The 16,955-nt window shown below is 45.7% G+C and overlaps 1 protein-coding gene across 1 annotated transcript; it reads right to left on the reverse strand.

Moving 5' to 3' along the window:
• Positions 1-1,324, reverse strand: LOC139935841 (alpha-(1,3)-fucosyltransferase C-like). The gene is made up of 2 exons (XM_071930443.1): positions 1,286-1,324; positions 1-810 (listed from the first exon to the last, which is right to left on the reverse strand). The coding sequence occupies exons 1-2, from the start codon at positions 1,322-1,324 to the stop codon at positions 1-3; spliced, it is 849 nt and encodes a 282-aa protein (XP_071786544.1).
• Between the last annotated feature and the right edge of the window lie 15,631 nt (positions 1,325-16,955).

Genomic DNA, 16,955 nt, shown 5'->3' on the forward strand with positions numbered 1-16,955 from the left:
CTAAAATGCAAGTGGGCATTTTAGGTTTCCGCATCCTCCGTACATATCGACGTTGATAACCTTATTCAGTGCTTGTACAAAGGCAGTCCTTGGCCAGGAAGTGCCGTGACAGTTACTGGCCATCCATGCAACCAATTTGTTCTTTCCTGCAACCCATTCTTCGGGTGATTTTGTCCGATTAGTCATGGGCATCCCTGTTCGGTAAATTCCTAACGGGACGCTTATGTCGGAGCCCCTGTGGTATGGCCAGGTTGCGTGAACGGATAGGCGGTTGATTGGGAAACCTCTTTCCCGTGCGTTTGAAATCGGGGATTCCATCGAGAAATATAGCCACGTCTGTTTGGGGTTTGCTGGTGCAGGAAGGGGTTTTGGAATTTGGCTTTTCGCTATATGGAAGACAACTGCGTCCATTCCTTTAAACTTGTTGTTTTCATTGGCGACTATAAGCTCAATGTTGCAGTGATTATCACAGAGTATGTTGGTTTGAGATATTATGTTCAATTTCTTAATTCTTTCATTTGTGTCGTGCACTTGAACCCTGTAATTACATTGGCCCCCTGTAGACGAGTGCATGTGATGATATCTTCTCGCAGTTATAGCTTGATCGCTAGTAAGTAATTTAGTCATATTTGTATTTGTGGGCAACCCTTTGCTGCGGAATCTTCTCACGATAGGTGGTCTATCGTTCACACAAGTGAGATTGTTTGTAATGTGTACAATGTTCTCAACATGTTTGTAGACGCTTGGTAACATCGTCAATAAGTAATATCCAATCAGACCAAAGCTTATAACGCCCAAGAAGATGTCTCTCTAAAGAGGAAAACAAAAAGAGCAATACATTCTTGTAAACCCCAATTTTGCAATTATTGTTGAGAGGGAAGTTAAGGACTTCACACATCAAGTCATATTATTAGGCTCATCATTTTCGTTATAATCTTAAAGGCACTGTACTCGTTTGGTAATTGTCAAAGACCAGTGTTCTCACTTGGTGTGTACCATCATAAACATAAAGTAACAAGCCTGTACAAAATTTGGGCTCAATCGGTCGTCGAAGTTGCGAGATATTAATGATGCTTGATTTCGAGACCTCAACATTGTAAATCAGAGGTCTCGAAATCAAATTCGTGGAAAATTACTTCTTGCTCGAAAACTACATTAATTCAGAGGGTGCCGTTTCTCACAATGTTTTATACTATCAACCTCTCCCCGTTACTCGTTACCTAGAAAGGTTTTTGCTAATAATTATTTTGAGTAAGTACAGTGTCCACTGCCCTTAGTTTCAAACTGTGAGCGTACATTTCTTGCTTGGAGTTTGCTCATCCATTGGGTTGTTCAAAAGGACAGGTTATTGCTATACAATTTTTGTTAAATTTAAAGTCATAAGAAATGAATGAGGCTCTACCTAAAGAATTCCTTTGAATGCCAGAAATATCATGCACGATGTATATTTGCATGTAAATCACTGTTTCAGTGGCCATGTGCGTTGCAATGTTATTATCAGTCCACTAAGAACTCCGAATTCAAGCTCTGCTGATTCTGTGCAGCAGAGTGTGAGTTCGAATCCCGGTCGTGACACTTGTGTCCCTGAACAAGACACTTAACTAGTAGTGCTTCTCTCCACCCAGGGGTAAATGGGTACCTGTGAGGGCAGAGATGGTTCTTGTGATTGATTTAGCCGAGTAGCGTATTTGTTGCACGAGGCTGTATACTCCCCAGGGAGCTGAGATGGTTTAAGGAGTGAAGACCAGTATACCTTGAAGCGCTTTGAGACACCCGTAGGGAGTGAAAAAGCGCTATATAAAAACTCAATATTATTATTTTCACTAACCAGGCTAGAGTGAGAACCCTCTCGGTTCCAGTCACTCGTTCGAACAATAAATCTCTCCTTTTGTCATTAAGAATTATATACCAAACTAATTCTTTCCATCAGGAATCGACAGACCCTTGGTAAAATGAACACAAAAGCTGAAATGTAGATTTTAAGAAAAGTTAAAACGATTACCAAACTGTTAAGAAAACCCCTCTTATAATGGTATAAATTACTTCACTTAAGGCTGTTGAGTTTGTGTTCCTTGGCGAACCCAATATCGATGTCATGCAAATTAATCTGATTTAATCGTGTGTTTTTCTCTCTATTTTCTCGTGACCCATGGATGGCCGATCGATCTAATAACCTTTTACATGATTGTCAGTTTATGTTATGGTGAATTGCATGAAGTGCTTACACTGCAAGCAACTATTTTGTAAGCAAAAAAAAACACACAATAATTGTGTCATGTTCCTTTAAAGCTATTTTACATTTTCGGTACAGAAAAAAAGTTCACAGATTTACAAATATATTACAGGGTTTACAGAAGGTAATGGTGAAAGACTTCTCTTTAAATATTGTTCCATGAAATGCTTTACTTTTTGAGAAAACATTAAAACGATATAAATAGAACTAGAGATTGAGAGTTTGTGAACAAACTCAAGGTGTTCGGTTTCCGGGAGTAAAAGCCTGGATTAAAAAAAACAAATAATATTACACCTTGCTTTGTTCTCAAGATTTGTAATAAATGATTCAAATTACAAAAACTGTCAAAACCACGTGATTACGTCATCTAGTAAAAGTGTATGTTTGGTGACGTCATCGGTAATATTTAAACCAGACCTTTGCCAGACTTGTATGGTGTGATGGTAAAGCATCAAAGGATGTTTATTTCGACATAAAAGACAATAAACCACGTCCTTTCAAATCATTTCACAGTCACTTCCCGTTTAAACAGGTCAAAAGGTCAACGAAAGTTCACCAACATATTCATTTCTGTCAAGTACGTAAAGCCCTTTCATATGTTGACAGATTGTCAAAATAGCTTATGTAGTTTAGGAAATATGAACTTAGGAAATATTGACTGACGACTGAAGAAAAGACTGTAAGGGGCATGTATGTTTTAACTGCCTTGAACGAAGACTATTCTTCATGAAGCTTTTTCGCGCTCTATTGATAATATTTCTAAAAAGAATTAAAAAAAAACACGTGGATTAAAAATAATGATTTTTTGAAATAATAATTTGAATTTTTATTACTCAAGAATGGATGACGTCATCATGACCTAACTAACACATTATTCCACTCCTAATGCATATCTAACTATGTGCGAAGTTTCAAGTTCATACGAGTTTGGGAAGTGTGCTTTTGTTCGAGGACTAGGGACGAAGAGAAGAAGAAGATGAAAATCTGGATTGTTTTATTGATTTGTTTGTACTAAAGTTTTGTTTAATCCGGCAGTTTATTTTAGCAAGACCACTCCTAATTGCTTGGGCCTTATGCTTTAACCATTCTGTTTTCTTTGAATGTTTTGTATTGTAACATCCATGTCTGTGCATGGAGGTAGAAATAGATTAGTTTACGTAACGTCCTTTCCTACTAGAGAAAGTTTGAAAGGGCTTATGTTATTTCAGAGATTTTTTTTCTTCAAAATATTTAACTCAAAATAACTTGGATAGTTGTTTTAACAAATAATCAAAACAATTGATGATTATGCTAAGTTCAAGAAGTAATAGATATCGTAATACTGACGTGAATTCCGTGGGCCCAAAACGCCCTTCACCCAATTTGACGCTGAAGATTGAAATGAAATCGTTTTCGCAGCGTTCTGCATAGCTATATAGCTCTATGCATATCACGCTATGGCACAGAGTACAACAAACTTGGCAGCATGCCACCAAATAAATTATGCCTAATACACTACACGTGTACGCCACAAGTGTTACGCACAACCAATGGGGAAATTTCGTAGTTCTTTATACAAGAAATTGTGAATTTTCAAACTCGATTTTGAACCAGAAGACGAGCTCAAAATGGGATCACGTGTGCGAGGCATTTACGGAGTTTTTAACGAACTTTCCGATGATGTGTCGATTGTAACAACCCATCATGTAGATCAAAAGTTATTATTTTTTGAATTAATAAACTTTGAAAATTCATAACTCAAGAATTGATGACGTCATCGTGACATAACCCAAACGTATGGTGGCCCTGAAGGGACACAGCCAGTCGTGAATATTTTCGCGACGTCGTATATTTATTCACGACAAGTCGCGAATATTTTCGCGACGTCGCGAATATTTTCGCGACGTCGCGAATATTTTCACGACTAGTCGCAAATATTTTCGCGACGTCGTATATTTATTCACGACGAGTCGCGAATATTTTCGCGACGTCGCGAATATTTTCACGACTAGTCGCGAATATTTTCACGACTAGTTGCAAATATTTTTTACGACGTCGTGAATAATTCTGCGACTAGTCGTGAATAAATTCGCGACTAGTCGTAAATATTTTTTCAGTAGCTTGAGTGTGTAATTCTTACACGGCACGCGTAGAGAGCCAAGCTATGAAGATTGTAGCCACTCAGCTATGTGTATGGGGCCATGTTTTATCCAGTAGAATTGTTATCGAAGTTCGAAAAAACAGTGTCTGACTTTCATCAATATTTCGGGGGTTTTCAAGGTTGAATTACTCCAAACCCAAATAATTCGGAATGCCAAAGGATTAATCTTTCAGTTAAACTTGGTGGGGGATTACGTGATGTGTTGCACCCTGCCGTTTCAAGTTGGAAATAACAACGCAAATTGCTCTAACATTTCAGGTAAAAATTGTCAAATTTATTTGCTGAAATTGTCAACACATTATAATTAAACTTATTATTGGGTTGTTTGTAAAATTTACCTCGGGTGACATATAACGTTATGTTTTATCTGAAGAGTGAAAGTGCCAACGTTTATTGCCTAGCATAGGATAGCCTACTCCTACTAAAGTACTAGTAAAACTATAACGTCAGGCCTCGTAGGCCTACCGTAAGGGCCATACGTCAACGTTAGTTTTGTTTAAATAACCCACCATCGATTTGCAAGAGTCGGAATTCTCCTCCGGATCCATCATCGTACGGGACAGCTTTTACTTAGTCTTACTAAGCCGTCAACGTGAATACAGTAATTACACACTCAAGCTACTGGAAAAATATTCGCGACTAGTCGCAGAAATATTCACGACGTCATGAAAATGTTCGCGACTAGTCGTGAAAAAATTCGCGACTAGTCGTGAAAAAATTCGCGACTTGTCGTGAAAAAATTCGCGACTAGTCGTGAAAAAATTCGCGACTTGTCGTGAATAAATTCACGATGTCGCAAAAATATTCACGACTGGCTGTGTCCCGTCAAAAACGAACAATAACAAAGAGTTGTTCAGGCTGTTACCCGAACACCTAAAAACTAAAACTCAATGCAAAACACATGTAGGGGATGGAGGGGCTCATAAAAAGCAAACCTTAACGAGTACGGACTCCCCCCCCCCCCTTTTCTAAGGAATAAAGCAATGTAAGCAATTCTATTTAGTGGGTGTAATCTTATGTAGCGGCAAAACAATTCAAAATTACAGGAAGAACAAACACAAAAACAGTTAGCGTAAAATAAAACTTAACCATATATAACAGATAAACAAAATAGGCAAAATAAATACTAGAGAAGAAATTGGGCCCCACAACTCTTGCTGAAAAAAAAAAAAACATGTCGAAATATACCATTGTTATCCATTAGAGACGTTTTGTAGTCACTTTGGTTGGGGAGCGAGGAATCTAGCACAAAACACACGAAAATCCCATGGCTGGGACATCAGCTAGTTTAAATACACCAGATAAATCTATTATATGGATATTCTTTTGAATATTTTATTTTGTGCATAATGGTCCGTGATTCATGGTCCGGTGAATATAAGTGGGCGGTTGTGTATCGACAACAGACTTTTATCCTTTTGATCACCATCAGCTCCATGTATAATAAACTTCAAGGGCTGACGATTGCACTTATGGTATTGTCATTGTTAAACTCCCGTTCCATTGTGCGCTGTCTGTTACCCTCCACGCATAGATTTTCTTGTGAATAGTAGCTGGGTATGATTCATGGTTCGCTGAATAATCTGGCAATAACAAACTTTTATCATTCTGAACTGAACGCTTGATTTATTATCTAGAGGTAAATGCTCGAGGCAAGTAAGAGTATTGTGCACGTACACCATGTAGTTTTTTTGGAAACCGTTTGCTAACAGCCATTTATGTTACCCTTTGAAATAAAATCAGAAAATTTATAAGTTTGCCTGTTGCATAAAATTAAATTGAAGATGATGCCTCAATTGGTTTTTACAATCAGAGCTGGACTCTAGACTGACGTGTTGGACTCATTGAACACTCCAAGTGGTTCAATAGGTACAATTCCAATAGGTGCAATTCCAATACTTATGCTGATGTTCTCATGATGTCAGCATCAACAGGAAGTTCCAACAACTTTGTCCCCTTGTACAATTAAATATGCAAATATGGGTCACGTGGTTGATTAATTACGATTTTTTTATTTGGGGGGGGGGGGGGGTCGGTGGTTTGACGTTTGATCTAGTACGACTTGATTTCACATCATCGTGTCATGCATGCACTCAGGTTATGTTTGGCTAACAATTGAGAAAAAGAAAAGGCAACACTGTCGATATAAAGATAAGAATCTAACTTAAATACATGTATTACAAAAATAAATATTTTTTAGTTTTGGGGGATAAAAAAATTTTTTGATTTCACACGGAGACTAGAACTCGCAGGTATCAGAGATGTGTGCGCGACTGATGACCACTAGATCATCAGGCCTGATGCATCATACGAGGGTTTACATGTATTTGTATCAACAGAGGAGATTATGATACGGTGAAATAATTCTTGTGTCATGATTTTGCGAACATTGTCACTAAATATGAACTGCTAACGCCTTTAACTATTAAGTAGGGTTGAAATGTAGTATTAGATGCCTTTAGGGGTTTTTGACGACGACATTTTTTTGGAAGCTTTTTCGCACTCTATTGATGATCACTGGAGCGTGACTCTCCCGCACAGCTAATACATTGCACGTTGTGTGTATGCCTAAGTGTAATGTTTATGCACATACCAACGGGGGATGTACGTTGTTCTTTAGACGTGATTTTTGAAATTTTCAACCTCTCTTTTGAGCCAGAAGACAAGATCAAAATGGGGTCATGTCTGTGAGGCGTTTACAGAGTTTTTAATGCCCTTTCCGCTGATGTATTGATTGTAAAAATCCCTCATGTATTTTAGAATTTTCAACCTCGATTTTGAACCAGAAGACAAGATCAAAAAGGGGTCATGTCTGCGAGGCGTTTACGGAGTTTTTGTTGACCTTTCCGATGTTGTATTGATTGTAAGAATCACTCATGTAGATCAAAAGTTATGATTTTTTGAAATAATAAACTTTGAATGAGTGTATCTCGTCAACTGATGACGTCATCGTGACGTAACAACTTTTGCATCATCTACTGGTTATTGTCTACAGGTGTGCAAAGTTTCAACTTAATAATGCAAGCTTTGCATCTATGCTTTTTCTTGCGGACAATCGACAGCGAGAGGAAGAAGAAAAAACCCCAAAAAGAAAAAACCGAACAATAACAAAGAGTTGTTCAGGCTGTTACCCGAACACATGAAAACTAAAACTCAATGCAAAACACATGTAGGGGATGGAGGGGCCCATAAAAAGCAAACCTTAACGAGTGCGGACCCCCCCTTTTTTTCTAACGAATAAAGCAATGTAAACAATTCTATTTAGTGGGTGTAATCTTATGTAGCGGCAAAACAATTCAAAATTACAGGAAGAACAAACACAAAAACAGTTAGCGTAAAATAAAACTTAACCATATATAACAGATAAACAAAATAGGCAAAATAAATACTAGAGAAATTGGGCCCCACAACTCTTGCTGGAAAAAACCCATGTCGAAATATACCATTGTTATCCATTAGAGACGTTTTGTAGTCACTTTGGTTGGGGAGCGAGGAATCTAGCACTAAACACACGAAAATCCCATGGCTGAGACATCAGCTAGTTTAAATACACCAGAAGATTTTAAAGTATAAAGGCTTATAGTTTGATGAATAATATGACGAAAACAAAGTTTTATTCTTTTGAACTGAATTCATGATTTATTGTCTCATTTTTCTCACGTAGCCGTTTAGTAGGGTGTAGTTGGAAGCAGTTTGCTAGCAGCCATTAACCCTTTTTTAATAAAATCAGTAAATTAATAGTTTTGCTTGTTACATAAAATAAAATTGAAGAGGATGCCTGAATTGACTAATACAATCGGAGTTGGATGAGGTGTAGACTTGATTCAAGTCTTAGATTATGGTTATTCTTCTTCATCCCAGGCACGAAAAACGCCCCCACATTATTAGCGATCACGCGGGCCCTAACGCGCAATCTCAATACGCACACGTTGCAACGTGTGCAGGCTGTGTATAAGTAAACTTCTTAATTAGTTACTGTAAGTCGACTTGGTGAGATAAATTATGTCAGTAAGTCGACTTACCATTTTATCTAAGTCGACTTGGTGAGATAAATTATGTTGTTAAGTCAACTGATTGTTTTGAATAAGTCGACTTAGCAAAATAATATGTCGGCAAGAAACTGATTCCACGAAATAAGTCGTCTTGATGAGATAGCGTATGTCGGTAACTCGATATGTCGGATGGCACTCCTGGAGCTCCGTACCTTTTGCCAGTCAATGGAAAATCACGCCATGTGCACGCACATATGGCACTGGCGTATAATGTGTAAACAAGTTTGAACAAGCTATAGACACGAGGGGTATGCTGCGTTAGGCATAAACTCTTAGGCCAAGAAAATATACAAATGCTTACTTTTGAACCGTAAGACAAGGTCAAAATGGGATTATGTCTGCGAGGCGTTTACGGAGTTTCGAATGATGATTCCGATGATGTATTGATTATAAGAATCCCCTGTGTAGATCAGAAGTAATGATTTTATATTAATAAACAACTTTGAATGACCGTCATTCAAGAACGGTTGACGTCATCATGACGTAACTTAAACGGTTTCCTCTCCTTATGAATATCTAACTTTGTGTGAAGTTTCAAGTTCATACGAGTTTGGAAAAGGTGTTTTTGTTAGCGGACAAGGTATTTTTGAGTTGGCCGAACAAACGTAAAAATACACTAGACTCAAGTTTTTGTCATAACAAAAACAAGGTGTTCAGCTTCCGGGAGTACAAAAATACACCCTGGTGGACAATTATCAAAGGAAAAACCCATGAAAATAGGCCTTTTCAAAGCATTTTACATGCACTTCCGGTTTAGAAAGGTCAAAAGGTCAAGAGAAGGTCACCAACATATCCATTTTTGTGAAGTACGTAAACCCCTTTCATATGATGTATAGATTGTCAAAATAGCTTTTGTGGTTGAGGACATAGGAACTTATGAATGATGACGACTGGAGAAGAGACTAACTAAACGAAAGGGAAATGTTTATTGAAAACGCCTTGAAAACAGACTATAAACGAAGCTGATATAATATTTTAAAAAAGAAGTAAAAAAACAAACAAAAAAAACAAAAACAAACAAACAACAACATCAACAACTGGTTTAGCAGGTTTCCCATCAACGTACTGACCGGGCCCGATGTTGCTTAACTTCACTGATCGGACGAGAACCGGTGTGATCAACGCAGTACGGTAGTAGTCAAAACAAAAAATGTATTTTTGACGAAAATACACAAAAAATCTGATTTGAACCAGAAGACAAGGTAAAAATGGGGTCATGTCTGCGAGGCCTTTACGGAGTTTTTAACGACCTTTCCGATTATGTATCGATTGTAAGAATCCATCACGTGGATCAAAAATAATGATTTTTTGAAATAATAAACTTTGAATTTTTAAAACTCAAGAATGGATGCCGTCATCATGACCTAACTAACACATTATTCCACTCCTAATGCATATCTAACTATGTGCGAAGTTTCAAGTTCATACGAGTTTGGGAAGTGTGCTTTTGTTCGAGGACAAGGGACGAAGAGAAGAAGAAGATGAAAATCTGGATTGTTTTATTTATTTGTTTGTACTAAAGTTTTCTTTAATCCGGCAGTTTATTTTAGCAAGACCACTCCTAATTGCTTGGGCCCCATACTTTAACCATTCTGGTCTACTTCACTCTACTTACCGGTAGAGTCGAATTACTAATTTGCATATTCCCCTATGCCGCGAGGCAGAATGCTAAGACTTTTACACACAATAGCGCCCTCCACCGTCCTACCCATAACGCCCCGCGACATGCCCGTCACGGAGTCGTCCTCTTTTCTCTTAGCCGCGAGTGGGTGAGGTTGTGTTTTAAATCTGTTCCACAGTTCAACCGTTATAACTAAACCTTTCCTCGCTAAGAGTGCTTATAAAGACTTGATAATTGTAGAGTTGTAGTTGTTGTTGTTGTAGTGAGTTGTGAAATAAACTATAGTTTGATTTCGTTGATAAATAATGAGTAGTGTTAAGAAACTGGGGAGGGCTTCGGCTGTCGCTACTGGGGTTACGTCCGTTTCCCCGGGACAGTCCGAGCTCTCGGGGGGCTGCACCGGCGACACTCCGTCGCCCGGCTTGCAGCCCTCCAGCCGGCCCACGCAGCCTCTGTCGGCTACGTCGGCCGGATTACCCACCGATCAAAGAGGGGTTGCTTCCCGCTCCCCCTCTTCGGTCAGTGTGCGTGGGTCGACCCAGTCGAAGGTCAAACGCCCCGGCAAGGCCAAGAAGAACGGTGCCGGGGCAGCGACCAAGAGAGGCAGGGCAAAAGGTGGCTCCGTTCCGAAGCGCACCGCCCACTCTCCCAGCACCGCCTCGGGGTCTCTGCAGCCGGAGGGCATCCCCCCTCCGCACGGCTCAGAATACCCGGCCCGCACCGACACCGTGGATTCCCCCACGACGGTTGGTGACGGCCTTTTGCGAGGTTTTAAGACCCACAAGGCACCTGCCCACGCCATAGGCTGTGGGGCGCTGGCCATGGGGAGAAGGATTATGGGTGCGGAGTCGGGTACCTGGGACTCCCCCGGGATACCCCACTCACAGGGCCCGCCCTCGTCTTCGGGTTTCACCCGTTGTTCGGGCATCCCTGTCACTCAAGTTTCCTCAGAGAGAGCCTCGGATTCGTCCCGTGAGCGGGTACCGAATAAGCGGCAGAGGTCCAGAAAAGACCGTCATCTTCGGTCGTCTGACGACTCCTCTCCTGACGGCCATAGGAAACATCATCGGGGTAGCGAGCCGCTCTCCCGAGACGAATTCCTCACGGCTTTCCAAACCTTAGCGGCCTCAATATCCGGCCGGCGCGAGGTTCAGGAATTTTCCCAATTTTCGGGACCGTACACCCAGCCCGACCAATCCGGTCATGGCTGGGTGCGCCAGGATCGAGGCGGCGTGCCGTGCACGGTCAGCCGGCCACCGGCCTCCCCTCCCAGTCACCGTCCCACGGTCACCACACAGGAGGTTGCATGGGGTGTGATGGAACAGGGTGATGTGCGGTCACGCACGGGTGCACGTCCACAGTCCCAGACGGGGATTAGCATACACCCCTCTGGATCCTTTGTATCCGATCGGGATGCAGAACACCATGATTTGTTAGACACAGCCCTGCCTTTGGGTCAACAATCAGTGAGTGTATCCGACCCCCCCGGGTCCGGCGGCTCGTCCCCGGAAGAGGACGAGTTGACCACGGCAGTTCAACGGCTTTTGATTGCCGAAACTGAATTGCGCCTTGTCCAAAGGGACATGGCCCGGGTGTTAGGTCTCCCCGCCGAGGAAGCGGGGGACGCCCCCGAGGAACGACGGTCTTTTAAGAGAAGGACTGGCCCCGCTCCGAGGAGTGGGAATGTTTTCCCGGCGATGCCGCTAGACCGGGTATGCGCTGACCGCATCGAAGGCATCATGTCGGCATCCTCTTGGACGGCCTACCCCAAGCGGGCGGATTTATATTACCGATTTCCCCCCGGGGATTTCGATAAATATTTCTCGACCCCAGTCCTGCCGGACTCGGCGGCAGACAAGCTGACCGCAGACAGGGGGGCAACCTCTTCTAAACTTCCCTTCGCCGACAAGGCGCGGGGGAAGTTGGAAGAAGCAGCCAGGAAGATAGACTCAGCATCACGCTTTGGCATGCGAACGTCGTCTTTTTTGCTCCTTCTGTCCGAGTACCTCACGCTTGCCGGCGACGAGGACTCGGCAATCCCAGCGGACATGATGGTGGCGGCCCTCCACTGCCTGGATAATGGCCTGCGCACGGTCCTAGACCAGTTTACGAGGGTTTCAACCCTAGCAACATCTGCACGTAGGGCAAACGTCCTAGACGCTCTGTTCCTCCCGTCCGTCGGGGCTCGCAAACGACTTGATGCGCTCCCCCTAACGGGACGAGACCTGTTTGCAGGGAAATTCCAGGAGTCCATGGAGGCCGAAGCCAGACGCCTCAAGGCCACGGATAAAATCAACTTAAGGAAGCCGCGGACCTCTGTACCGGCGGCAAGGAAGGGCAAACAAGCCTCCTTTGTGATTCCATGTAGGCGCCCACAGAGACCCGCCCGTGGCGGTTTTCGTGGGAACCAAGGACCACCGAACGCACGCACGCCGGCCCAAGGTCAACAGCGGGCCCAGCCGGGCCGTGGTTTTCGTGCGTCCGCCCCCCGGTATCCCGGGGCGTGGCGGAAGTGACCTCCCGGTCTCCAGGCGACCTCCCGCCGACGGACCCGTGGGAGGCCGCCTTCAGGAATTTTTGGGGTCCTGGGCTCAGATCACGTCCGACAGATGGGTCCTCGAGACGATCGAGTACGGCTACGCACTCGAGTTCACGAGGACCCCCCCGTTGGACATGCTGGTTCGGCCAACGCCCACCCCGTCCAACCCTCTCAAGCGCCGTGCCCTCGAAGGGGAGATCAGTTCCCTTCTCCTCAAGCGGGCAATACGCGTTGTCCCCGACCAGGGGACACGGACGGGGTTCATGTCCACTTTCTTCTTAGTTCCCAAGAAGGAGGCGGACGCTTGGCGGCCGATCCTGAATTTAAAGCCCCTAAACCGATTTATCCGCCCAAAGCGCTTCCGCATGGAAACGCTGCGGGCAATCCTCGAATCAATCGAAACGCCCGCATGGGGGGCGAGCTTGGACCTTCGGGACGCTTACCTCCATGTCCCCGTCAGGGCCGAACACCGCAAATTCCTGCGCTTCCTCTACAACGGAACGCTATACGAATTTGGGGTGCTCCCCTTTGGGCTGTCGACCTCCCCTCGGGTTTTCACCCGAGTGGTACGGGCGATCGGGGCAGCACTTCGGAGACGAGGACTGCTGATTTTTCAATACCTCGACGATTGGCTGATTGTGGGCCGATCGCGGGAGGCAACGGACGCGGCGCTTACACTTACTTGGCGCCTCACGTCCAGCCTGGGGTTTCTCATCAACTCCGAGAAATCGCACCCGATCCCCTCTCAGGTGCCCACCTTTCTCGGTGCGGCTCTCGACTTTCAGAGGGGGCTAGCCCGCCCTTCGGCGGAACGGGTACAGAACTTACAGCAGTGCGTGGCCCTTTTCCTGGGGGCTACGGTGGCGCCAGCGGTAGCCTGGCTCAAGTTACTTGGTCTTATGGCCAGCATGGTAGACCTAGTAGATTTCTGCAGGCTGAGGATGAGACCTATCCAGCTCCATCTCCCTCCTACTTTCGGCCCAGCCGTCATTCGGTCAACCTCCCGGTGCCTACCACGCCGTGGCTGACCCCCCACCTTCAATGGTGGGTGGAGGACGCCAACCTTACACGTGGTCGGGTGTTCCGCCCGCCCCGACCATCAGCGACCGTCGTCACCGACGCGTCTCTGTACGGCTGGGGGGCGACCCTCGACCCCTGCCAGATAGCGGGGGTGTGGGGCCCGGAACACCACTCGACCCACATCAATGTCCTGGAAATGCTGGCGGTCCGGAATGCCCTCCAGCATTTCCGGGCAAAGCTAGTGGGGCAGGCCGTCCTGGTGCGCTCCGACAACGCTACAGTGGTAGCGTATATCAATCACCAGGGGGGCACCCGGTCGGCCCGGCTGTGTGCACTGGCGTGGGACCTGATCCACTGGTGCATACAGCAGGGGATCGCCCTGTCGGCGGTGTACATCTCGGGGAAGGAGAATGTCACGGCCGACGCTCTTTCCCGGGGCTGGATCGTCCCGACAGAATGGTCCCTCCGCCCCTGTGTGGCCCAGTCGCTCTTCCTGCTTATCGACCAACCTCATGTGGATCTGTTCGCCTCTCGGATGAACAATCAACTGCCGATCTACTGCGCCAGGGGCCCCGACCCGGGGCATGGCGGATCGACGCTCTGACTATACGATGGGAGGGGCTGTTGGCATACGCCTACCCGCCCATCTCCCTCATTTCACGGGTGCTGACAAGGATCGAGCAGGATCACTGCAAAGTTCTCCTGATCGCCCCTTTTTGGCCCCGACAGCCCTGGTTCCCACGGCTGGTCAGGCTCCTGGTACACAGGCCGGTAGTTCTCCCACAGCGCCCGGACCTCATATACCAGCCCGGGTCCAGAGTAGTGCATCCGACTCCGAGGGACCTGCACCTGACGTGCTGGGTGCTGTCACAAGACCCCTCAGAGCAGCGGGCCTTTCGAGACGGGCTGCGGAAGTTGCCGCCCAGTCCCGAAGGGCCTCAACCCGAAGAGTTTATGACTGCCGACTACGCCATTTCTTTAAATGGTGTAGGCGGCGAGCTATTCATCCCGCCGATACTTCTGTAGAGGAAGTCGGGGATTTCCTCCTATATCTTTTTGATAGCGGGCTGGCAACGGCCACGGTGAAAAATTACCGTTCGGCCATTGCTGCAGTCCACGGAGGATTCACCGACGGCTCGACAGTCTCAGATAACCAGGCGATTGGACAGCTGACTAAGGGGATGTTTGTCACCCGTCCCCCGGTGCGCAAACTGGTCCCATCGTGGGACCTCTTTAGCGTGCTGTCAGCACTAAGAAAACCCCCTTTCGAGCCACTGAGTGGGGCCACGCTACTACATCTAACGATCAAAGTGGCCTTTTTGTTAGCGGTCGCTACGTCTCGCCGACGTAGCGAGCTGCACTCCCTTACGGTGGCGGCGGGGCACATCCGGTGGGAACCCGGAGGTGTCCGCCTGGTCCCTGCGGCGGGGTTTTTAGCCAAAAATCAATCCAGTGCTTTCGAACCCCCGGATATTTTTGTTCCCGACCTTAAAACCTTTTCGGCGGTCGCGGGAGACAAGCTTTGGTGCCCGGTACGGGCCCTAAAGTGGTACATCGATCGCACAAAGTCAATCCGAACCGGCCACGAACAGCTGTTCGTGTCCACGGTTCCACCATTCCGACCAGCGTCCCGCGATACAATCGCGCGTTGGATAGTCACAGCCATCCGCTCGGTGCCGGGCGGATGGCCAGCGTCCGATGGTCCAGTTCATGCCCACGAAGTATGGGGGGTGTCGGCCTCATGGGCTTTCTTTAAAGGGGTCTCCATGAGTGATATTACAGGGGCGGCCTCCTGGAAGAGCCCGTCCACGTTCTCTGACTGCTACCTGAAGGACGTTCTACAGGTGGATGGGAGAGCGGGTAGAGCGGTTTTACAGGCGGCCAGCCGAGCTGCAAAGCCAGGACAAGCTCCACCTCGGCAGTCACGTGTTTAGGTGAGTTCTTCCACGGTAATACAGTGCTAACAATACTTATAATGTTTTGTTCACCCGTGGGACGATACCCCCTGTACGTTTTGGGCATGGACCACTATCGGGCCTAGCGGCCGCGAAGCGTTCTCTGAATTTTGAGCGCGCCGGGGTCCTACGCCCCCCCCACTTAAGACATGCAGTAGCACCGCGTATACCCACCGCCTTTCCTCGGTGCGAGTCTATGCAAATTAGTAATTCGACTCTACCGGTAAGTAGAGTGAAGTAGACTCCCCCCCCCACAGTAGTGTGGATGGGGTCTACGAACGAATACTTACCGGTAGAGTATCCCTCCCTCCTTCCCCACATACTCGGTCCTTGGGTGCTTACATTTAGTAGGGCTCATCGAAAAGAGGACGACTCCGTGACGGGCATGTCGCGGGGCGTTATGGGTAGGACGGTGGAGGGCGCTATTGTGTGTAAAAGTCTTAGCATTCTGCCTCGCGGCATAGGGGAATATGCAAATTAGTAATTCGACTCTACCGGTAAGTATTCGTTCGTAGACCCCATCCACACTACTGTGGGGGGGGGATTTTCTTTGAATGTTTTGTATTGTAACATCCATGTCTGTGCATGGAGGTAGAAATAGATTAGTTTACGTAACGTCCTTTCCTACTAGAGAAAGTTTAAAAGGGCTTATGTTATTCCAGAGATTTTTTTTCTTCAAACTATTTAACTCAGAATAACTTGGATAGTTGTTTTAACAAATAATCAAAACAATTGATGATTATGCTGGGGGGTTTCTTTCCAACAGTGAGATAAGCGGTAGTCATTGCAGCAGTAGTCTTTGTTGTGAGGCAAGCGAGGCGTGTGGTCGTCCTTGGCCTGGTGCCAAGTTCCTGGGTATACACATGCTTTACAGAGGGAGCCTGCTGTAGCGCCACAGTACTCCCTAGATCGGTAACAAATTATCCACAACTATGACATCTTCCTAATGGTATGCAACATGGTATGCAATAAAATTCACGACATTGCGAAACAAATCGCACTCGTGTGCGCACATATTCATGATTTGGTTCACGAAATTGCATACGTGTGCGCACATATTCACGATTTGGTTCACGAGATTGCATACGTGTGCGCACATATTCGCGATGTGTTTCACGACATTGCATACGTGTGCGCACATATTCGCGAATTGTTTCACGACATTGCATACGTGTGCGCACATATTCGCGAATTGTTTTACGATATTGTATACGTGTGCGCATATATTCGCGATTTGTTTCACGACATTGGCTACGTGTGCGCACACGTTTGCGTTATGCGTTGTCCCTTCGGGGCCACCATACATAAGCAACAGAACCATTCAGGGTCTCACACAGGAATACTGTATAGATCTCTCACGTCAACAACACAGTATGTACCTGATATATCTTGCCA

The sequence above is a fragment of the Asterias amurensis genome, chromosome 4 (genome assembly GCF_032118995.1).
Source record: "Asterias amurensis chromosome 4, ASM3211899v1".
NCBI lineage: Eukaryota > Metazoa > Echinodermata > Asteroidea > Forcipulatida > Asteriidae > Asterias > Asterias amurensis.

Bases quoted from the DNA above. Each gene is read 5' to 3' on its own strand.
- LOC139935841 (XM_071930443.1), bottom strand. From the start codon at position 1,324: ATGGATGAGCAAACTCCAAGCAAGAAATGTACGCTCACA. The intron at 811-1,285 runs GTTTGAAACTAA...TTTCCTCTTTAG, and splicing joins GCAAGAAATGTACGCTCACA to AGAGACATCTTCTTGGGCGT.